The sequence below is a fragment of the Geotrypetes seraphini genome, chromosome 8 (assembly GCF_902459505.1).
Source record: "Geotrypetes seraphini chromosome 8, aGeoSer1.1, whole genome shotgun sequence".
NCBI lineage: Eukaryota > Metazoa > Chordata > Amphibia > Gymnophiona > Dermophiidae > Geotrypetes > Geotrypetes seraphini.
This window is the reverse complement of record NC_047091.1, coordinates 45,835,879-45,859,548: the sequence shown is the minus strand read 5'-3', so window position 1 is coordinate 45,859,548 and position 23,670 is coordinate 45,835,879. Positions and strand designations below refer to the sequence as shown.

The 23,670-nt window shown below is 49.8% G+C and overlaps 1 protein-coding gene across 1 annotated transcript in view; it reads left to right on the top strand.

Annotated features, from left to right (window-relative positions):
• Nucleotides 1–22,760, top strand: part of LOC117365577 (leucine-rich repeat and fibronectin type III domain-containing protein 1-like protein) — a 639,649-nt gene extending 616,889 nt beyond the window's left edge. The window contains exon 4 of the mRNA XM_033956102.1: nucleotides 21,962–22,760. Within this exon, the coding sequence (XP_033811993.1) occupies nucleotides 21,962–22,502 (541 nt within the window). The 3' untranslated portion in view covers nucleotides 22,503–22,760. The remainder of the gene's footprint in view (nucleotides 1–21,961) is intronic.
• The last annotated feature ends 910 nt before the right edge of the window (nucleotides 22,761–23,670 follow it).

Genomic DNA, 23,670 nt, shown 5'->3' with positions numbered 1-23,670 from the left:
GTGGAAGGGAGATGGTCAGCATGCACAGAAGCAAGATCATGGGGAGCCTTCGACAGTGGCTGTCTCCCCTCTCAGCAGCTCTCGTACTTGCCAGGGCAGTGATTCACTGGCAACTTCCTCTTTCCTCAGAGGCGGCAATGGACCCAAGGCTGCCTAAGTAAATCGCTGCTGCAGGCAAGTACTGAGAGCTGCTGGAAGGGGAGGAAGCCTGCTGGATAAAGAGAGAGCTGCTACTGGAGCTGGAGGGAGGTAGAAGGAGAGATGCTGCTGGGAGGGGAAGAGGAAAAGGGATGGGAATAGAGTTACTGTTGGATAGAGGAAGAAGGGAAGGGAGAAGTAAAAAAGGAAGAAAACAGCTGGCAGGGAGATTACAGGAGGGGAAGGGGGTCAGGGTGGAATGGAGAGATCAGATGAGGGAAAGGGGAGAGAGAGGAATGAGAAAGTAGAGAGAGATTGATGCTGGAAAGGGGGTCAGCAGAGAAATGAGAGAGGGATAAAGATGCTAGATATGGTGTAGGAGAGATAAAAATGAAGAAAGCAGTGAAGCTGGAATGAATGATGTAAAAGGAGAGAGGAGGCACAGGCTGGATGGAAGGGGAGAGGAGCATAGAAAGAAGTCAGATATATATGGAAGGGGGAGAGGGCATACAGTGGATGGAATGGGCAGATGCTGGATTGAAGAGACAAGGCAGACACTGGGAGGAAAAGAGTGAAAAGAAGATGAAAGCAGAAATCAGAGACAACAAAAGGTAAAAAAAAAAATTTTATTTCTATTTTGTCATTAGAATATATCAGATTTGAAATATATATCCTGTTAGAGACATAACTGGGGACTGCAAAGCCCAGGCAGTGCTTCTTTAGCTTCCAGCTGGCTTAGGACTCTCTCGGACCAGGGGACACTCCCCTAACACTATTCCTGTCATGATATTTCTGTGTAGCATTCTGTAATAATTTGGCTTGTTCAGTTTTCTTGATAGTAGAGGGGATATATGTGAAGGGGAGGGGAGACAGGGGTTTTGTTGGTCCTTGCTCTGTATATTTATATTTATGAAATGACAATTGTACAGAATATTGTTTCTTTTTATACTTTAATAAAATACGTTCAATATAAAATCATAACTGAGGCTTGTGCGGATGGGATCAGATGGTTTGCGGGGACCGAGCTCGCGGAGATGGGGCAGAAATAATTTTTTAAAATTTCAGTCATAGTAGTTTGCCGGTCCACAAAATAATTCTTTTATTTCTGCCGGTCCACGGGTGTAAAAAGGTTGAAGAACACTGATATAGCCAGTTAACTTTTAGCCACTAACTGTGAATATTCAATGGAGATAACTGAATGATATTTAACAGATTAGCGCTGGAAAAAGTTAATTCAAGTGGAGCTAAAGGGTTTGTTAAAGAAGAAAGTTTTTAGTGATGCCTTAAAATTGTTAAAAGGAAATTCTAACTGGAACTGGAGTACCAAAGCATAAGGCCATGGAGTTTGGACAGGTGAATAAGGGGTTAAGTGTTAAAAGCAGCCTCAAAAAAAATGAGGCTTTTAACCTAAATCTGAATAGGGCCAGAGAAAGAGAATAATGCACCAGCTCAAGAAGTCTAATTCAGGCATATGGGGGTCCTTTTACTAAGGTGTGCTAGTAGGCCTCTCACCTTCCCCCTTTACACCTAACTCTTTAATCTCTCCACTGTAGTTCCTCTCTCATCTTTCTTACTGTAAACCGTGCCGAGCTCCGCATTCGTGGAGATGGTGCGGTATATAAACCCAAGGTTTAGTTTAGTTTAGTTTAGTTTACTAAAACAGCTAGCATGCCTTAGTGAAAGGAACCCATGGTGCAGCAAGATGGAAGGAACAGAAAGCACAGTTACTTACTGTAACAGGTGTTATCCAGGGACAGCAGGCAGATATTCTCTACATGTGGGTAATGTCATCCACAGAGCCCCGACGCGGACAGCTTTTCAAGCAAACTTGATTGAAGATTTCAAGTTTGCTAGTGCTGCACCACGCATGTATGTGCCTTCCCGCTCCACTAGAGGGCGCATCCCCTCCTCGTGGTCTTCAGTTCAGATAGCTAGCAAGGAAGCCAACCCTGGGGAGGTGGGAGGGTTGTGAGAATATCTGCCTGCTGTCCCTGGATAACACCTGTTACGGTAAGTAACTGTGCTTTATCCCAGGACAAGCAGGCAGCATATTCTCTACATGTGGGTGATCTCCAAGCTAACCAAAAAAAAAGGGACGGAGGGAAGTTGATAATTTAGGAAAACAGATTACGCAAAACCGACTGGCCAAACCGGCCGTTGCTCCTGAACAAAGTATCCAGACAGTAGTGAGAGGTGAAGGTATGAACCGAAGACCAAGTGGCAGCCTTGCAGATCTCCTCAATTGGCGTGGACCTGAGGAAAGCGACAGAAGCCGCCATCGCTCGGACTTTATGTCCCGTGACCCGACCATGCAGTGAGAGACCAGCCTGAGCTTAGCAGAAGGAAATACAAGCAGCCAACCAGTTGGACAAGGTGTGCTTGGAAACAGGACGTCCCAACCGATTAGGATCAAAAGACAAGAACAATTGAGGAACCTTCTGATGAGACTGGGTGCGTTGGAAATAGAACGCCAACGCCCTCTTACAGTCAAGAGTATGAAGCGCCACCTCACCAGGATGAGAATGGGATTTAGGAAAAAACACTGGAAGAACAATAGACTGATTAAGATGAAAATCTGACACCACCTTAGGCAAGAACTTGGGATGAGTGCGCAGGACCACCTTGTCATGATGAAAAACAATAAAAGGTGGGTCCGCAACCAAAGCTTGTAGCTCACTAACTCTGCGAGCAGACGTTAGGGCAATCAGGAAGATCACTTTCCAAGTAAGGAACTTCAGATGAGCTTTATCCATGGGCTCAAAGGGGGGTTTTATCAATTGAGCGAGAACCACATTGAGATCCCAAACCACAGGAGGAGGCTTGAGAGGAGGATGGACATTCAAGAGACCCCTCATGAAACGATAAACCAAGGGGTGGACAGAAAGCGACTTCCCATCAAGCTGCCGATGGAAGGCGGCAATCGCACTAAGATGTACACGAACAGAATTGGTCTTGAGGCCAGACCGAGACAAATGAAGCAAATAATCCAAAACTGAAGATAAAGAAGCAGACAAAGGTTCCACCTGATTCGAAGCACACCACGTGGCGAATCTAGTCCACTTCTGGGCATAACACTGCCTAGTAGAAGCTTCCCGAGAAGCTTCCAGAACATCCCTCACCAACTGGGACAACTCAAGGGAAGGAGTCAGGTGGAAAGGAACCAAGCCGTCAGATGTAGAGACTTCAGATTGGGATGCAACAGCGAACCCCGACTCTGAGACAGCAGAGAAGGAAATACAGGCAGAAGCAGAGAATCCCTGACACTGAGTAGAAGAAGCAGGGAAAACCATGGCTGCCGAGGCCACCGAGGAGCGATCAGAATCATGGAGGCGCGGGCAGACTTGAGGTGGATAAGCGTCCTCAGAATCAACGGGAAGGGAGGAAATGCATACAGGAACCTGCCCGTCCAATCCAAGAGGAACGCATCGGCCTCGAGATGATCCGGGGAGAACACCCTGGAGCAGAAAAGAGGCAACTTGTGATTGAGGGGCGAGGCGAAGAGATCTATCTGCGAAGTCCCCCACTGAAGAAACACCTGACGCAGAGTCTGGGAATAGAGAGACCATTCGTGTGGCTGCAGGAGGCGACTTAACTTGTCCACCAGGCAGTTGTGTTCACCCTGCACGAAGAAAGATGTTGTGGCGGAACGCCCAATTCCAAAGGCGAAGAGCCTCCTTGCAGAGAGACAGGGAACCCGTACCCCCCTGCTTGTTGATGTAATACATCGCTACCTGGTTGTCCGTGCGTACCAGGACCACCCGATCCTGAAGCAAATGGCGGAAGGCCACCATGGCATTGTAAATGACCGGAAGCTCCAACAAGTTGATGTGGCAACGACGGTCCGCACTCGACCAAAGGCCCTGCGTACGCAGACCGAGGAGTCCGTCGTCAGGACCTTGTGATGCTGAGGAGCGAGAAAGAGCAACCCTCTAGAAAGATTGGAAGAGCTGGTCCACCAACGGAGCGAGCGTTTCAAGGAAGGAGTCACCGCAATGAGTTGAGAAGCGGAATCCCGAACCTGCCGCCACTGAGAGGCCAGAGTCCACTGAGGGACCCTTAGAGCAGCCTCGCGAACGGTGTGACATGCACGGTGGAGGCCATGTGTCCCAAGAGGACCATCATCTGCTTGGCCGAGACCGAAGTCCGCAGGGAAACCTGCTGGCTCAGCCGTACGAGCATGGCCTGCCGAGCAGGAGGCAGGAACGACCGGAGGTGAACCCTGTCCAGCACGGCCACGATAAATTGGAGGGACTGAGAGGGGCACATCTGAGATTTTGGGAAGTTCACCTTGAACCCCAGACTCTGAAGGAAGGTAATAGTCTGACGGGTCACTGAAATAACCCCCTTTTTCGTCAAGGCCTTGATCAACCAATCACCGAGGTACGGAAAGACCTGAAGGCCCATCGACTGCAGAGCCGCCGCCGCCGCCACCACCACGAGGCACTTCGTGAAGACTCGTGGGGAGGAAGCAAGCCCGAACGGGAGGACCCTGTACTGCAGATGTAGGTCCCCGACCTGAAAGCAAAGGAACTGGCGACAGGCCGGATGAACAGGCCTCCTTCAGATCGAGGGAACACAACCAGTCCCCCTCATTCATCAACGGATATAAAACAGGAAGCGAGAGCATCCTGAACTTTTCCCAAACCAGGAACTTGTTCAGCTTCCGGAGGTCCAGGATAGGACGGAGGTCCCCAGTCTTTTTGGGGACCAGGAAATGCCTGGAGTAAAACCCCCATCCCCGCTGACAAGAGGGAACCTCCTCCACCGCCCAAAGGCGAAGAAGAGCTCGAGCCTCCAGAAGGAGCAAAGGAAGCTGCGCTCAATTCGAAAGAGACACGCCGGGAGGACTGACTGGAGACAACTCCCGGAAGTTCAGCGAATACCCCTCTCTGACCACGGTGAGGACCCAAGCGTCTGAGGTAATGCGGGCCCAGTTCTGGTAGAAAGCCTGGAAATGGCCCCCGTTAGGAAGAGGGATGGGGTTCAAGGTGGAAGGGGCAAGCCCCCTTCCGCTCAGCCAGTCAAAAAGATGGCGCGGGCTTAGACACAGCCAGGGTCTGAGGTTTAGGAGGAGCTCGCTGCTGGCGCCGAGGAGGCAGGCGTAGACTTCTGCGGGTATCACTGGGGTGGCAGCCGATAAGCCGTAGGAGGAGTGGGCTTCGGCTTGGGCCGCACCAAAGATGCAAAGGAATGCTTGTGCTCCGAGAGGCGCTTAGTGGCCGCCTCAATCGAGTCATCAAAGAGTTCATTCCCCAAACAGGAAAGATTGGCCAAGCGATCCTGAAGGTTGGGGTCTATATCAACGATACGGAGCCACGCCAAACGGTGCATGGCAACCGCAAAGGCGGAGACCCGAGAGGAAAGCTTGAAAGCATCGTAAGCCGCATGGAACATGTGCAGACGAAGCTGCAAAAGAGAGTCCACCAGCTGCCCAAACTCCGCCTGGCGGGAGACGGGCAAGTCACCCTGAAAAGCGGGCAAGGACTTGACCAGAACCTTAAGATATGAGGTGAACATAAATTATAATTTAAGACCCGGTTGGCTATCATGGAGTTGTGGTAGAGGCGTCTGCCAAACTTATCTATCGTCCTCCCCTCCCGGCCAGGTGGGACTGCCGCGGAGATCCTGGAAGGATGAGACTTTTTAGAGAAGATTCCACCAGCAGGGACTGGTGGGAAAGTTGTGCCTTCTCAAACCCTGGGCAGGGAACAGTCCAGTATCTAGACTCCATTTTGGACAGAATAGCCAGGACCGCATAGGGGGTCTCCAAATTCCAGAAGAAAGCCTGGCGCAGCACCGGATTCAAAGGGAGCCGCAAAGACTCCCGAGGAGGATAAGTGATGTCCATCTCCTCCAAAAACTCCTTGGTGTACTTAGAGACGGACTGGAGGTCGAGATGGAGCGCCTTCCCCATGTCCTGAACAAACCGGGAAGGAAGACAGGCGACTGTCTGACCGGCCCTCGAGAGGGGTGGTCGAACAAGACCGAGGCACCGCCAAAAAAGAGGGAAAATCCTCCCGAGAGTAATGAGGCAGTCTATCAGTGCCCTGCCCCAAGCCCCAGGATGCCCCGCTAAGGGAACGCGGCGGGGTCGAGGACTGCCGACGCCTCGAGGACTCCCGAGGCGAAGACCCCGGGGTCCGAGGCACCGAGGTCCGACGATTCCAAGGCTACATGCCTCGGGAAAGAGAAGGGGACCCCCTCGAAGCCACGGCCTCCCGGAGCGGAGCCCCGGACTGGGCAGGCGACTTAAACAACCAGGGGTTGGACAAAGACAACTCCGAGACCCGGAGATCTCCGGCAGCGCGAACCCCCAGGGACTGGCCCCACCTCAGGGGGGGAGTCCCGGGGTCACTTCGCTAAATGGTGAGACGGGGTCGAGGCACGCCCCGACCAGCACTTCGACCTCGGGCGCCCCGAGGGCGAAAAATGCCTTGAGAGTCGAAGCGATGAGTCCGAGGAAGAAAGACGCCGAGACCGACACACCTTGCCCCGAGGGGCCTCGACACGATGCTCATGCTGGTCTGGCGCATGCGAGGCCGAGGCCGGGTTCAAGTGGGCCAAAGCCGAGGAGAGCTCTGAGGATATCATGGCCCTCAACAAATCCTGGAACACAGACACCGAGAGCATAGAAGGCATATCAGGTGCAGCGTTGCAATCCACCGAGGGCGACCTCGAAGATGAGTATTTCCTGGAGGCGGAAGCATGCTTGGAGGGCTTAGACAGCTCAACGAGGCCGGGGGGAGAGCACTCCCACCATGGACGGCCGGAGACTCCGAGGTTGGCTTCTTCGCCAGCGCCGACCCTGAAGAAGAAAGAGGGGACTTACCCGGAGCCGAGGTCTTCAAGGCCGAGGTCAATCCCTACGAGGCCGGGGCTGCTTACTCGGGGCCGATGTCTTCGAGGCCGACATCGAGGCCAGGGCCGAAGCCAGAGCCGAGGTAAAGGCTGAGACCGGAGCCGAAACCAGGGCCTGCTCCACCACAAAAAGCTCAGCCGCAGGGCACGGTTTCTGACAACGTAGGGCACGGTTCTGAAAAGTGGCACACCTGGGGCAAGAGTCAGTCGGGTGGTGAGCCCCCAAACACAAAATACACCGATGCGGGTCAGTTATGGATAGCAGCCGACCGCACTGGGTGCACTTTTTGATCCGGTAAGGGGCCGGGACATAGGGAAAAAACAGGCCGCGGCCAATCGGGGCCAAGTGGCCACGGCAAACCGGGAGCCCCCGGATGCCGAACCGAATATCCTGAAGGAAAAAGAAGAAGAAAAAAATAGGTGCACAGCGACTCCTGCACGAAAACAACGAAGCCGCGGTTCTAAAAAGGCACTTGAACACGGAGAGAAAAACAACAGGGTTTTCTGGCGCCCTCTAGTGGAGCGGGAAGGCACACACATGCGTGGTGCAGCACTAGCAAACTTGAAATCTTCAATCAAGTTTGCTTGAAAAGCTGTCCGCGTCGGGGCTCCGTGGATGACGTCAACCACATGTAGAGAATATGCTGCCTGCTTGTCCTGGGATAATCTGGAGTTAGCAGTGGAGGAAAAGTTTTTGATAAAAGAGGGAATTATCACAAAAGACAAACACCTTTCACAAGATTATCAAAGTTCAAACCCCTCTTTTTTCCCACTCATATAAAATAACAGAATTAAATCATAGAGTTAAAACAGTGGTTTGAAGCCTTTACTTTTATAACCCCAAATTCCTCTCCTGTAGAGCCCTTATTAATCAACCTATCCATTCCCACCCCTCTCTCTCCCTCCCATCCTCCACCCCCCACCCCCCTCCCTATGGGAGCTCACCCAATATTATGGAAATAAATATACAGCATAGTAGCCTTTGCTCAGTTTAACAATTGTTTATTAATATATCAATAAATGAGACCATACTAGTCTAAAGTATAGACAACGCATTTTCTAGATTCTGATCAGAGGCCAGCTCCTTAAATAGGGAATTGGGCATTTTGTTCACAAAGGATCAAAAGAATATATAAAAGGGACTCATTAAAACAAGTGGCTAGGTTAGTTTACTAATGACTAGAGAATGATACAAGGACAAAGTCTGTTCCCTTCCCTATAGGCTCTGTCCCCATCCCCACCCCATCACCACAGGCTCAGGCTCTGCCCTACCCCGCGAGTTTTGTCCCCATCCCCATGGAATTTGTCCTCATTTGCGCAAGCCTTAAACACAGGGGCATAATCAAAAAAAGCGTCTAAGTCCCCTTTTGGCCTAAGTCCCTAAACGTTCAACCCAGAAGCAGGGAAAGTGTCCATAACCAAAACAAACGTCCATGTTTTGATTATGGCCTTCCTCTGCCTAAACGCCCAATCTCCACTACGCCTAAAAGTACACCCACACCACGTCTACACTTTTTAGCCATAATGAAACAAAAAAACGCCTAAGCCCCAAACGTCCAACAGAAGGGATTTTAGGCGAAGGAGGAGCCAGTCCTTCGCCTTAAAGCTGGATTCTGTAACCGATGTCTATCAAAAACAACACCGGTTACAGAATCCCCCCCACACAACGATCCAGGCAGGAGGGTGCCCAAGCCCTCCTGCCATGTAAAACCACCAACCCCCCCCCCCACCGACAACATCGGGGCAAGAGGGAGCCCAAGCCCTCTTGCCCTGCGGCAGGCGCGACCCCCCCCAACTCAATCAGGGCAAGAGGGAGCCCAAGCCCTCCTGGCCCAGGTGACTCTCTACCCCCACCCCCCACTAAATTATGGGCAGGAGGGATCCCAGGCCCTCCTGCCCTCGATGAACCCCCCTCCCCCCAACATCCGCCCCCCCAGAACCCCCGACCGCCCCCCCAGCTGACCCGTGACCCCCCGGCCGACCCACATGACACCCCCACCCCCCTTCCCCGTACCTGTTTTGCAGTTGGCCGGACAGACGGGTGCCCAAACCCGCCTGTCCGGCAGGCAGCCACTGGCAGAATGAGGCCGGATTGGCCCAGCCATCCCAAAGGCCCGCCCACAGGTGGGGCCTAAGGCGCCTGGGCCAATCAGAATAGGCAGGGGAGCCTTAGGCCCCTCCTGGGGGCGGGGCCTGAGGCACATGGTCCCAACTCACCTCTTTTTCCTTATAGGGAAGTCATCTCATCCCTTTTATCATTTTCAGTGACCAGAATTACACACAGTATTCAAGGTGCAGCCACACCATGGAGCGATCAAAGGCATTATAACATTCTCATCTTTGTTTTCCTGATAATTCCTAACCTTCTATTGCTTCCCCTTCAACCCTTGACCATTTGATTATCCATTTTTTTTTTTTACTGGAGCTCTATATTGGTCACTACTCAGAATACTTACAATATTTTCCTTTCTTTAAGGGCTCTGTGTCAAGTAACAGTATACTCTGCTATCAGGGCAGGATTACCGGTAATTCTTCAGTTGATTCTAGGGCTAGGCACACAATTACACTGGGCCCCCTGGTCTCACGCCCTGCTTCTTCCTGTCTCTGCGAATGGCTCTTTAACCTCCCTGCCCCTGGACCCACCCTGTCCCCTGCCCTCACTTCCATTTATTTATTTACTTCTTTATTTCTTCTGGATTACTTTTTTTTCTGGATTTTTTTTCTTCACATAAAAATTTGATCTGAAGATGTCCTTCTGATCCTGTCATGATCTGCCTCTGAACAGTCCCAGACAGTACAGGTACAAGATCCTTTATCCGAAATCCATGGAACCAGTCGTATTTAGTTTTTTGGAATTTTTCGGATTTGGGAATGGTAATGTTAAATCAGAAAAAGACAGACCATAAGATAATAGAATCACCACCCTGAGTGGAATCTACAGCTAGCTCTCTTTGCCATTTTTCTAGCCCTCCGACTTGAATTGTGCAGAGAACAAGAGAAACACATGCACCTGCATTGGTTTCAGTGTGTGTCATGTTGGATAAACTATTTCTGGTTTACATCAGATTTCAAAGCTTTTTGGTTTTCAGAATTTCAGATAAAGGATCTTGTACCTGTATTGTGCAATCTTTATAGACTACTGAATTATAGTATTTAACAGTGTTCCCCGGTTGTTCACGGTCGATGGTGCGCAGACCCGGTCATTCGTGGTATTTTCCAACCGCGAACCACCAACAAGAAGAGGGCAGCGGGAGATGCAGGAGAGAGCAGCCAGAGCGCCGTGAGTGCAGGAAATCACTTGTGGTACGCTCTGCTTCTGCTTTGACACGCAGCTCCTGATTGGATAAGGCCCGACTTCGTGTAGGAAGAGGCGGTTGGATCATACCGCGAGTGATTTCCTGCGCTCTGGCTGCTCTCCTGCTGCCCTTTCCCGCTACCCTCTTCAGGCTCCCCCATGAAAAACTGTATTCGCGGTTTTTCGAGATTCGCAGAGTTCCTGGAACGGAACCCCAGCGAATCTCAGGGGAGCACTGTATAAACCGCTTAATACCAATGTCATAGCAGTATATCAAGAGTAATAAATCAAATCAAATCAAGCAGTGCCAGAACTGCACTGAAGGGGATAGAGGAGGGGGGAATAGAGACTGGAGCTGGGGGGAGGGGAGATATCCTGAATCTGAGGGGAATAAGGGGGGCATTGGGAGCAATGTGAGGGTGAGAGCACCATCAAAGCAAGTTGGTTCAGGGTGTCAGTATCCTTTGAGCCTGCCCTGCTTTTGTCAGAGGAGCTGTAAATTTGTGCGAAAGAATTTCTGCACGCTTGGGATCAATGTAGGTGCTTGTTATAAAAGTGCCTGGTATGAAATTACCCCCTTGATGTGAATATCTCGGAAACCAGAGTTCTGAGTGAGGCTGCAGGACTGAATTGGGAACCACCAGAATAAGATGGCAGGACCTTAGCACTGACTGAGTTGTGAGTATTTTTCTTCATAGAGGGATTCCAGCTGGCTCTTCCTTGTAGAAAACACATTCTCAGTATCTAGAAAAACAAGAAAAATGAACATGTTCTGTGAGATGAACCAATAGTGACCTGCCGTTTCCTAGAGGATGCAAAAGAAAATAAAATGTCCATTTCGAAGACAAGTAGATTAATGAGGAACAAGAAGATAGCAAAGCGCCTGAGAGAGATTCAGGCTGAAGCAGAGAGAGGCCACCATGAGGTGATAACCAGAGGGAGAGGAGGAGAGAAAGATGGTTCCAGATTTTATAACCAATATCGCTAATGAGATCCAGCAAGCATGTGGTAATTTGTCACCCTCTCACTATAGCAGGTTCAGGGCAATCATTGGAAAAGGTTAAAATAAATTTGCCAGTTTCTTGCAGGATGAATGTTACTGCTACAAGCATATACTTTTTTAACGGTCTTTCCATGCTCTTTTAAGTCTGCGCGCAAGGTCATGTTAACGTGATCATCTCTTGCTAATCACCCCCACCTCCCTGGTGTCCCAGTGAATAGAGGCACTCAAAGGGCTCCTTTCACTAAGCTGCGATAGCGGTTTTAGCGCATGCAGGATTTTAGCACGCGCTAAACCCACACTATGCGGCTAGAACTAACGCCAGTTCAATGCTGGCGCCAAGGTCTAGCGCACGTGGCAATTCAGCGCACGCTAAGTGTGAGTTAAAACCACTATCACAGCTTAGTAAAAGGAGCCCAAAGAATCAGTGCCAAAGGAAATCAGGTCACTTTCAATGTTCTCTCCTTAAATATCTGATCCCCCACTGCAATGCAGGAGCTGCTTAGAGTTTGACAACAGTAACCACAACCACTTATTAATCACTCAAGAGTGAACATTACAGAAAAGGACTGCAGTTGCATTGAACTTTAAAAAGGTGGCAAAGATAAAATAAGAAAATTAGAAAGAAACTTAAAAGATGGGTTGCATGCAGTGCAGACACTTAAAAATACCATCTTAGCAGTGACATAGTAAGGGTGAGCAGCGCCCGGGACGGTGCTACCCCCCCCCCGCCCTCCCACCCCTCCATGTGCACGCACCCCCTTCCCTTTCCCCATACCTTTTTAACTTCTCCAGCATGCTGAAAAGTATGCTCCAGGCTCCAGCGAGGTGAGGTGCGTGGGAGCACTGCTCCGCCCCTCACTTAGAACACCGGGAGACTCGGATCTTCAAAACAAGCCCCGAATGGCGTGCAGCCTTTTTGCTGCCCTTTTCCAGTCAGTCTCCAGGCTCCAGCGAGGTGAGGTGCGTGGGAGCACTGCTCCGCCCCTCACTTAGAACACCGGGAGACTCGGATCTTCAAAACAAGCCCCGAACGGCGTGCAGCCTTTTTGCTGCCCTTTTCCAGTCAGTCTCCAGGCTCCAGCGAGGTGAGGTGCGTGGGAGCACTGCTCCGCCCCTCACTTAGAACACCGGGAGACTCGGATCTTCAAAACAAGCCCCGAACGGCGTGCAGCCTTTTTGCTGCCCTTTTCCAGTCAGTCTCCAGGCTCCAGCGAGGTGAGGTGCGTGGGAGCACTGCTCCGCCCCTCACTTAGAACACCGGGAGACTCGGATCTTCAAAACAAGCCCCGAACGGCGTGCAGCCTTTTTGCTGCCCTTTTCCAGTCAGTCTCCAGGCTCCAGCGAGGTGAGGTGCGTGGGAGCACTGCTCCGCCCCTCACTTAGAACACCGGGAGACTCGGATCTTCAAAACAAGCCCCGAACGGCGTGCAGCCTTTTTGCTGCCCTTTTCCAGTCAGTCTCCAGGCTCCAGCGAGGTGAGGTGCGTGGGAGCACTGCTCCGCCCCTCACTTAGAACACCGGGAGACTCGGATCTTCAAAACAAGCCCCGAACGGCGTGCAGCCTTTTTGCTGCCCTTTTCCAGTCAGTCTCCAGGCTCCAGCGAGGTGAGGTGCGTGGGAGCACTGCTCCGCCCCTCACTTAGAACACCGGGAGACTCGGATCTTCAAAACAAGCCCCGAACGGCGTGCAGCCTTTTTGCTGCCCTTTTCCAGTCAGTCTCCAGGCTCCAGCGAGGTGAGGTGCGTGGGAGCACTGCTCCGCCCCTCACTTAGAACACCGGGAGACTCGGATCTTCAAAACAAGCCCCGAACGGCGTGCAGCCTTTTTGCTGCCCTTTTCCAGTCAGTCTCCAGGCTCCAGCGAGGTGAGGTGCGTGGGAGCACTGCTCCGCCCCTCACTTAGAACACCGGGAGACTCGGATCTTCAAAACAAGCCCCGAATGGCGTGCAGCCTTTTTGCTGCCCTTTTCCAGTCAGTCTCCAGGCTCCAGCGAGGTGAGGTGCGTGGGAGCACTGCTCCGCCCCTCACTTAGAACACCGGGAGACTCGGATCTTCAAAACAAGCCCCGAACGGCGTGCAGCCTTTTTGCTGCCCTTTTCCAGTCAGTCTCCAGGCTCCAGCGAGGTGAGGTGCGTGGGAGCACTGCTCCGCCCCTCACTTAGAACACCGGGAGACTCGGATCTTCAAAACAAGCCCCGAACGGCGTGCAGCCTTTTTGCTGCCCTTTTCCAGTCAGTCTCCAGGCTCCAGCGAGGTGAGGTGCGTGGGAGCACTGCTCCGCCCCTCACTTAGAACACCGGGAGACTCGGATCTTCAAAACAAGCCCCGAACGGCGTGCAGCCTTTTTGCTGCCCTTTTCCAGTCAGTCTCCAGGCTCCAGCGAGGTGAGGTGCGTGGGAGCACTGCTCCGCCCCTCACTTAGAACACCGGGAGACTCGGATCTTCAAAACAAGCCCCGAACGGCGTGCAGCCTTTTTGCTGCCCTTTTCCAGTCAGTCTCCAGGCTCCAGCGAGGTGAGGTGCGTGGGAGCACTGCTCCGCCCCTCACTTAGAACACCGGGAGACTCGGATCTTCAAAACAAGCCCCGAACGGCGTGCAGCCTTTTTGCTGCCCTTTTCCAGTCAGTCTCCAGGCTCCAGCGAGGTGAGGTGCGTGGGAGCACTGCTCCGCCCCTCACTTAGAACACCGGGAGACTCGGATCTTCAAAACAAGCCCCGAACGGCGTGCAGCCTTTTTGCTGCCCTTTTCCAGTCAGTCTCCAGGCTCCAGCGAGGTGAGGTGCGTGGGAGCACTGCTCCGCCCCTCACTTAGAACACTGGGAGACTCGGATCTTCAAAACAAGCCCCGAACGGCGTGCAGCCTTTTTGCTGCCCTTTTCCAGTCAGTCTCCAGGCTCCAGCGAGGTGAGGTGCGTGGGAGCACTGCTCCGCCCCTCACTTAGAACACCGGGAGACTCGGATCTTCAAAACAAGCCCCGAACGGCGTGCAGCCTTTTTGCTACCCTTTTCCAGTCAGTCTCCAGGCTCCAGCGAGGTGAGGTGCGTGGGAGCACTGCTCCGCCCCTCACTTAGAACACCGGGAGACTCGGATCTTCAAAACAAGCCCCGAACGGCGTGCAGCCTTTTTGCTGCCCTTTTCCAGTCAGTCTCCAGGCTCCAGCGAGGTGAGGTGCGTGGGAGCACTGCTCCGCCCCTCACTTAGAACACCGGGAGACTCGGATCTTCAAAACAAGCCCCGAACGGCGTGCAGCCTTTTTGCTGCCCTTTTCCAGTCAGTCTCCAGGCTCCAGCGAGGTGAGGTGCGTGGGAGCACTGCTCCGCCCCTCACTTAGAACACCGGGAGACTCGGATCTTCAAAACAAGCCCCGAACGGCGTGCAGCCTTTTTGCTGCCCTTTTCCAGTCAGTCTCCAGGCTCCAGCGAGGTGAGGTGCGTGGGAGCACTGCTCCGCCCCTCACTTAGAACACCGGGAGACTCGGATCTTCAAAACAAGCCCCGAACGGCGTGCAGCCTTTTTGCTGCCCTTTTCCAGTCAGTCTCCAGGCTCCAGCGAGGTGAGGTGCGTGGGAGCACTGCTCCGCCCCTCACTTAGAACACCGGGAGACTCGGATCTTCAAAACAAGCCCCGAACGGCGTGCAGCCTTTTTGCTGCCCTTTTCCAGTCAGTCTCCAGGCTCCAGCGAGGTGAGGTGCGTGGGAGCACTGCTCCGCCCCTCACTTAGAACACCGGGAGACTCGGATCTTCAAAACAAGCCCCGAACGGCGTGCAGCCGTTCGGCGTGCCGACGAAGGCGCAGACGCCCTTTCAGCCCATTGCGTGACCGCCGAAAGCCTTCCTGCCTTTACAGGTTCGACTCAGGCGGATCTGCCTGCCACTGCGCTTGACATTTTCCTTCAGCCCTTGTGGCCCGCCGAATAGTCTCTCCTCCCCCAGTGACTTTACAAAAAAACAGAGGAAAGAGGTAGCTTTCCACCATCTTGTTCCCCCTCCCCCCTCACTGCTCTAAGTTCCTCCTCCCCCTCCCTCTCTGAATTTTTGTTACACATAAACTGTCAGTCCCTATATTGCACCCATTACTGGGATCATCGCCCGTCCCCTTCACAGTAATAGCTAACCACTATACTGAACTGTATTCTTCCCTCTGTTCTTGCCTTACCGCACCCTCTGTTATGCAACTAGACACTATACTGTTCAGCCACCAAAGTTGTATTCCATTGTACCTCATTGTATTTTATTGGAAACTGCTAGACGCTAAACTGTACTGTATTTTATTGGAAACTGTTAGATACTAAACTGTACTCCTTCCGTGATCAGTACCTGAACCCCCTCCCTGTTCACCCTGCTCCCCTCTAGCTCAGGTTCCAAAGAAAAATAGTTTCAGAGGTAAATCCGTTCTCACTGCTGGGATTCGGGTTTAATTCACTCATTCCCTCCTGTGTTGTCCAAAAAAAAAAAAAAGACTCTCCCCACTTAGCAAACTGTTTCACACACGATCCAAACAAGCCCTGCCACCCAGCTTAAAAGGCTCCCCAAGTTCCACCATGAAGCCTCCCTTCTGGCTCCTATTTCTCCTTCTCTGCTCTTCTCTTAAGATCACCCTCTGCTTGAAACCCCCCTCCCCCAATCTACTAGACTCCCCAAATGTCACTAATACCTGCCCCGGCCTCAAAATCCTCACACTGATGCGCACTAGAAGTCACTCTTACAAACATAAACCCCGCAAAGCCAACCTCGCCTATTTAAAGCCTGTGCCCTCCGCCAACCTTCCCAACCACGCCCCTGACTCTCTAACCCCAGTCCCGATACTCTACTGCAACGCCAGATCCGTATGCAACAAGACCCAAATTATGAAAGACCTCCTCACAGATTTTGATCCTGGATTCTTCTGCATCACAGAGTCCTGGATCACTAAAGACGACCATTATACACAAAACGAGATTTGCCCCCAGGGCTACCAAGGCCTCTTTTCTCCTAGATTAAACCGAAAAGGAGGCGGACTGGCACTCCTCTACAAATCTTTCTTTAATGTTGAACTTCTCGAAAAAGGCAGCCACCGCTCACTAGAATATATGCTAGCCTCAATCAATGATGAGCTCCATCTACACTCACTAGGTATCTTATTACTTTATCGCCCGCCCACCCCCTGGAGCAATTCCTCTGAACTTGTTTATGAGACCATATCTAACGCATTCCTTAAGTTCCAAAGACTACTGATCATCGGAGATATCAATCTCCACCTTGATGACACCACCAGCAAAGATGCATCCGATTTCAATAATTTCCTCATCTCTCTTGGCTTCTCCCCCCCTGCCTCCTCTCCAACCCATGAAAAAGGCCACACACTAGACCTCATCAGCTTCCTCGATCTCACGGCTTACAAAACCTCAACCGATGACATCCGTTGGGACCACGTTCCCTGGTCCGACCACTTCCTAGGAACCTTCTGTCTCCCCATCTTCATGTCTCACCTTGGAACCTCTCCCCAGTCCTCTAAGTCCATTACTTTCCGCAAGAAAATTTCAAGTGATCAGTTCTGGTCCAAATTTCTTGACAATCTCTCATCCAAGCCTAAGCCATCAGATTCTGTAACCAATTGGCACAATTGGATCACTCTCTCTGAATCCACCTACCACTCTCTCGCCCCGCTTTCCACCAAAACCATCTCCTACTCCCGTAAGGCCCCCTGGTACCTCCCACAACACAGGGTGCTAAAACAAAAATGTCGATCCCTGGAACGCATCTGGAAAAAATCTAAATCCCCCACAGATAAACAAATCTGGAGAGGCAACATTAAACTTTACAACAATACACTCAAAAGAGCTAGGAAAAACTTCTATGGTGACAAGATCTCCAGATCAAAAAACCAGAATAGTATGCTGTTCAATATCTGGCGCTCCTTAACTCCCAACACCAACCCTTCTATACTTCCCTCCTTTCCATCAGTCGACCTACTAGCAAACTTCTTCAATGGAAAGGTCACCGCCTTGAGAAGCTCCTTTCCTCCCGCAGTCTCCTACAATTCTCTGGTGTCCGCCTCCCCCGATCCTACTACAAAGGTCCCCACCCCCGTCCCAGTCAATAGATCCTGGACTGCCTTTGAGCAAGTATCCGAATCGCAGGTCCTCAAACTCTGCCTGAAACTGAAATCCTGTAACTGCACCTTGGATCCATTTCCATCCTATCTATTTGAGAAAATACCCGCACAGGCCATCTCTTCTCTCACCATACTCATAAATTCTGCCCTATTATCGGGCCTCTTCTCCCCTGAAATGGGACGCATTGCACTGACCCCCCTACTGAAGAAAGCTGACCTAGACCCCTCCACCCCATCCAATTATCGCCCAATAGCAAACATTCCGCTCCTAACCAAATTGCTTGAGTCCATCGTCTCCTCCCAACTCTCAGCCTACCTGGAAAGATTCTCTATCCTCCTACCCTATCAACACGGCTTCAGACCCAACTTCAGTACCGAAACCCTCCTGGCCTCCCTAGTCTCGAAGATCCAACAATTTCATTCTCACAAAAAATTTGCCGTTCTCCTTCAATTCGACCTCTCTGCTGCCTTTGACGTTGTCCACCACGACATTCTAATCTTCCTACTCTCCGAGATAGGCATTAGCTCTACAGTCCTTGACTGGTTCTCGAACTTCTTACGTTCTCGCTCTTACACCGTCACCAAACATGGTTCCTCTTCCTCCCCATGGAAACCGACATGTGGAGTCCCACAAGGCTCCCCCCTATCTCCCATCCTCTTCAACATTTATATGTCCTCCCTGAATCTCCTCCACCTATCCCCCCTAGAAACACTCTACACTTACGCCGACGATATCCTGGTCCTCCTCGAGACCGACGCGAACCTCACCAATCTCGCAGCTAACATCTCTTCTTGCATAACCAACCTTCAATCCTGGGCTCACACTGTACAAATGAAATTGAACGAGTCCAAAACCAAACTGCTATGGCTCGGCCCTAAACTTGATCAATTACCCACTTCCATCCCACTACCCACAGGCTCCTCTCTACAGTTGGAGTCCTCTAGCAAAGTTCTGGGCATCACCATAGATTCATCATTATCCTTCAACGACCACCTCAACTCCCTGATAAAAAAATGCTTTTGCAGCCTTCACATGCTGAGGAAAGTGAGGTCCTGCTTCCACCAAAAACACTTCGCCATCCTCGTTCAATCCATCATCCTCTCCAGATTGGATTATTGCAATTCCATTTACCTAAGCTTAACAAAGAAAAGCCTTCACAGACTCCAACTAATCCAGAACACCGCGGCCAAACTTATCTTCTCAAAAAGTAAATTTGACCATGTCTCACCGCTCCTGTCCAAGCTCCACTGGCTTCCCGTTATTTCCAGGGTCCACTTTAAATGTGTCTGCCTAACCTTCAAGATCCTCCACGGTATTCTTCCTCTTCTTATCCCTCTATCCTGGAATTCCTCAAATCCAATCTCCACTAGATCCACGCAAAAATTAAAACTATCCTACCCCTCCTTAAAAGGCATCTCCCTTGTTGGTAAACTTGGTTCTTCCCTCCCTTTCAGAATCGCTCAGCTCTGGAATAGTCTCCCTTCCCCTCTCCGCAATTTGAGCCCCTTTCTACCATTCCGTAAGCATCTGAAGACCTGGCTCTTCTCCAAAACGTAACCCCGTCCCCTTCCTGGCACTCTCACACCTAACCTCTCTTCTCTCTTACTTATATAATTCCATTGGAGTTCCGTTCCTTCCCTAACCTTGTAAACCGTGTCGAGCTCCATCTGCGGAGATGATGCGGTATATAAACCCAAGATTTAGTTTAGTTTAGTTTAGCACACTGGGGGCAGGACTCGGTGGGATGATCAGCCCCCAAACACCGAATGCACCAACGATGCGGGTCTGTAAGCGAGAGAAGACGCTCGCACCGGGTGCACTTCTTAAACCCAGACAAGGACTGGGACATAAGCAACAGAGCAGGCCGCGGCCAACAAGGCAACGCGGCCGCGACAACCCGGGAGCCCCAGGGCAGTCAAAAACTTCGCGAAGAGAAGAAAAAAACAACAACAATACTGAAACACACGCGCACAGCGACTCTCCGGTAGGAAAAATAAGAAAGCCGCGGTGCTGGAAGGTACTTTGGGCAGAGACCTAAAAGTACAGGACTTCGTGCCTCCGCGGAAAGAAACGAACTGGAGACCACGAGGAGGGGATGCGCTCTCTAGTGGAGCAGGAAGGCACACATGCATGGTGCAGCACAGCAAACTTGAATCTTCAATCAAGTTTGCTTGAAAAGCTGTCCGCGTCGGGGTTCCGTAGATGACGTCACCCACATGTGAGAATATGCTGCCTGTTTGTCCTGGGATAATCTGTTGCAGTAACAGTAAAATATTTGAGCAACTGTACACATAATAGAAGGATGTTGCAGGTGGTAGGAGTCTGATCAGCAGACAAACAGGACACAAATGACATTTAACAGTGCATCATTTAAGTCCAAAGGCAGCTTCTACAGTTTTATTTAAACACTGAATTCAATTGCCAGTTATCTAACATGTTAAATTTTACATATTGATGCTAGCATTTTATTGAAGTTGTTCCATCTAATTGGAACAGTCTGTTTAAGGCTAGGCTCAAGCTCTTAGAGAATGACAGTGGGACAAAGAGTTACCATCCCAACAGGCTCTGTCCCTGTGTCATTCTCTCATGCATATTCATTAGGGATATCCTGAAAATCCAACTGGCAGGTAATTACCCAGGTTTGATGACCACTGCACTAGACTACCTCCTACTAAAGTCAAATCAAGGAGACCTGGAATGAAAATATTCAGTGGCAAGAGGATGGAAAGCATTGGGGTAACAGTAACACATTTACATTATGTTTCCAAAAAAGCATAAGGGTAACCTGCAAAAAGCAGCAGTCAAAGACCAAAGTGGCCCATGAAGGTGAGTGTTATGTCTGCCATCATCCATAATATTACCTTATACAGTATACTTGACTATGAGTTAATCCAATACATAGCTCCGCGGAAAGAGACACCAAGGTGGCCCATCTCAAAGAGTGAGATTCACCATAACAGTGAGTGAAATTGAAGACAAATGAGTGAAGTTTTTTTGCAGGTCCAGCCATATCTAAAAGTAACTCTGGCAGATGTAACATTCCCAAAACTGACATAAATAAAAATAGAAAATAAAATTATTTTTTCTACATTTGTTGTCTGGTCATTTTATTTTTCTAATTGTGTTAGTCCCAAATCTCCAGTTTCTATTTTCCTCTGTTGATGTGAACTTCAAAAACAGGAAGGCTCATTTCATAGAAAACATCCACAGACTAAAAAAAAAAAAAATTGAAGGAAAAAACATTATTTTCATTCAAAAGAATAATGGTTATACGTGACAGTCAAAATTGCCAATATTCAACTAATACCAATAGGGGGGGAAAAGACCTCAGACACCCCTTAACCATGGTGCAAAAACATTCATACACCTTACAAAAGGGGTCTCAGCCTTAAGAGTCATAATGGTGGTCAGAAGCACTCTGCTGGGAAGGGGCAAAACGCGGACCTCACAAACCTGACGGACCTCGCAGATCTAAAGCCGCACGTCCTTAAAAATCTGAGGTCCGTGCCACTTGTAGTTAGTTTCTGGCTCTGACAGACCTCTATGACAATTTAACACTGACGGATCCTAATACTTTTCCTTCCCTATGCTGAGACGGATCCGTCAGCGCTAAATTGTCATCGAGGTCTGTCAGAGCCGTGGACCTCAGATTTTTAGATTTATTGGGGCTGCAGGAAACCAGTTTAAAGGATTCGTTTTAGAGCCGCTCCAGCACTAGTCTCTGGCTCTGACAGACCTTGATGACATTTTAGCACTGACGGATCCGTCTCAGCATAGGGAGTAAAAAGTATTAGGATCCGTCAGTGCTAAAATGTCACCGAGGTCTGTCAGAGCCAGAGACTAGTGCTGGAGCGGCTCTAAAATGAATCCTTTAAACCGGGTTCCTGCAGCCCCAGTAAATTTAAAAATCTGAGGTCCGCGGCTCTGACAGACCTCGATGACATTTTAGCGCTGACGGATCCTAATACTTTTCCTTCCCTATGCTGAGACGGATCCGTCAGCGCTAAATTGTCATCGAGGTCTGTCAGAGCCAGAAACTAACTACAAGTGGCATGGACCTCAGATTTTTAAGGATGTGCAGTTTTAGATCCGCGAGGTCCGTCAAGGTCTGTGAGGTCCGCGTTTTACCCCTTCCCCACTCTGCTGTACAAATGGGTTTGAAATCAGTTTAGAACAAAAAACTCTGTGGAGAAGCCTGCATCATGAATATCACCTTCTCCACAGAGTTTTTTTGTTTTCGTCTGTTTTTCATCTTTGTGGAGCATCAAGGGTCAACTTTTTGTTTGCGCTTTTGAAATCAGTTTTACACTCATTTGATGTTTAACTTTATGAAATGTGTGCCATGTTACTGTAGCACCTCACAGCTTTTGACAACTCTAAAATTGAAGTTATATCCATTTTATTTGATGCATTTGGTATACTTTTTGTATTTTACACATAAAAAGAAAGTTGTAGGTAGTACTTGATGGACTGAGAAAGTTTAGTATTAGCTGCCAAGAGTAATACAAAATAATTCTACTAACCCATCACCAAGGTCTAATGCCCATTCTGGATGTTTCCTTCTCTGCAGAATGATTCCATCGGCTAGCAAGTCCTTCTACCTGAACGACCTGGTGGCATCTCGTGATTATGACCTCTGCGTTTTGGCTGTATATGATGATGGCATCACTACCCTTACCGCCACACGGGTGATTGGCTGTGTCCAGTTCACCACAGAACAGGAATTCAAGCAGTGCCGCTCCCTTCATGCCCAGTTTCTGGGGGGCACCATGATCATCATTATCGGGGGTATCATTGTGGCTTCTGTACTGGTTTTCATTTTCATTCTGCTCATGAAATATAAGGTGTATAGCCAGCACCAGCACCGCCGTCATCACCACAAGAGCAAAAGCACCAGGGTTATCAATGTTTGCTCCCAGACCAATGGCAGCAGCCAGGGGGGAACAATGGTCCGTGCCGCCTCCAAACTGGCTGAGAGGCGGGATAGTGTGCTCCATGAAGGCTCCGGCATGGCTCTGAAAGACATGGCAGTCACAGACATCAGCCAGGACTGCGAGAAAGTGACTCTGCCCAACACGACCCTGTTAACGCATGATGTGTTATCTCAATAACAGCTGCAAAAATCAATAGACAAAAAATTAAAATAAAAGGATATACCACTAAAATGAGACAAAGGCCAAGGTGGTGTTACCAAAAAAAAGCAGACAGTCTCAATTCAAGTGATCGGATTTTAAAGCTTCACTTACTATTGTCTATTTTTAAGAGCAAATGATTTAAAAAAATTATTTTTTTACTCTGTAAAAAAAAACACTTCTGCATTCTTAGCTATTTTTGTTTCACTCTATTAAAGATAAAAAGTGTGTGGTTTACAGAGGTGCTTCTTTTGGGTGCCGGTTTTATTCAGCAGTGATTAAGGCTTGCAGGGAATCTGATTATAATCGTATTACTCCCAGCTGGTAATACATATTTTGATTTAGGTTTTGCTCTTGGCAGGGTAATTGTAGGGATCTCAGCATCCAGAAGAGACAGTGATTTTGAATAAGGTTTTTGGGGGGCAAAGTTTTTGATAAGAAATCTGATGCCTTTTAGAGATGCATGTCATTAGACATAGATGTTTAGAGCCTAGTTGGGAGAAGGAGGCAAGGGAAAATTGAAATATGAAGAGACCTTTAATCTTAAAACAAGAAGAAAAAGAGCAGCCACTTTTGGAGGAAGGTGTGGCACAGTGGTTAGAGCTACAGCTTCAGCACCCTGATGTGGGTTCAAAGCCCACACTGCTTCCTGTGATAGGCAAGTCACATAATCCTTCATTGCCCCAGGTACATTAGAAAGATTGTGATCCCATCAGGACAGAGAGAGGAAGTGCTTGAAGGACCTGCATGTAAAACCACTTTGAATGTGGTATAACTACAAAAAGGCAGTATATAAGGCCCAGTCCCTTTCCCTTTCTTCACATATTAAGCAAGAGGAAACACTGCAGATGCTGTGCATTTTTCCCCAGATTCTATAAAAGGTGACCAGATATCCATGCACAAATCTGGGCATGAATCAAAGAAGCACAGGCAACCTGTTTGATTAACGAGCCTATCAACTTCAACAACTGGATCCTAAGAATGAATTATAGATGTTAATTGGCACCAAACTAGGGATTGCGCACATGCCTGGCTGCATGCTATTTTATAAGCCTAGGTGCTCAAATCTCATAGCACCCAATCCAAAAGGAGGCATAGGCGGGCCAGGAGCATTCTCAGAGATGTACACACACACCCCGATATTCAA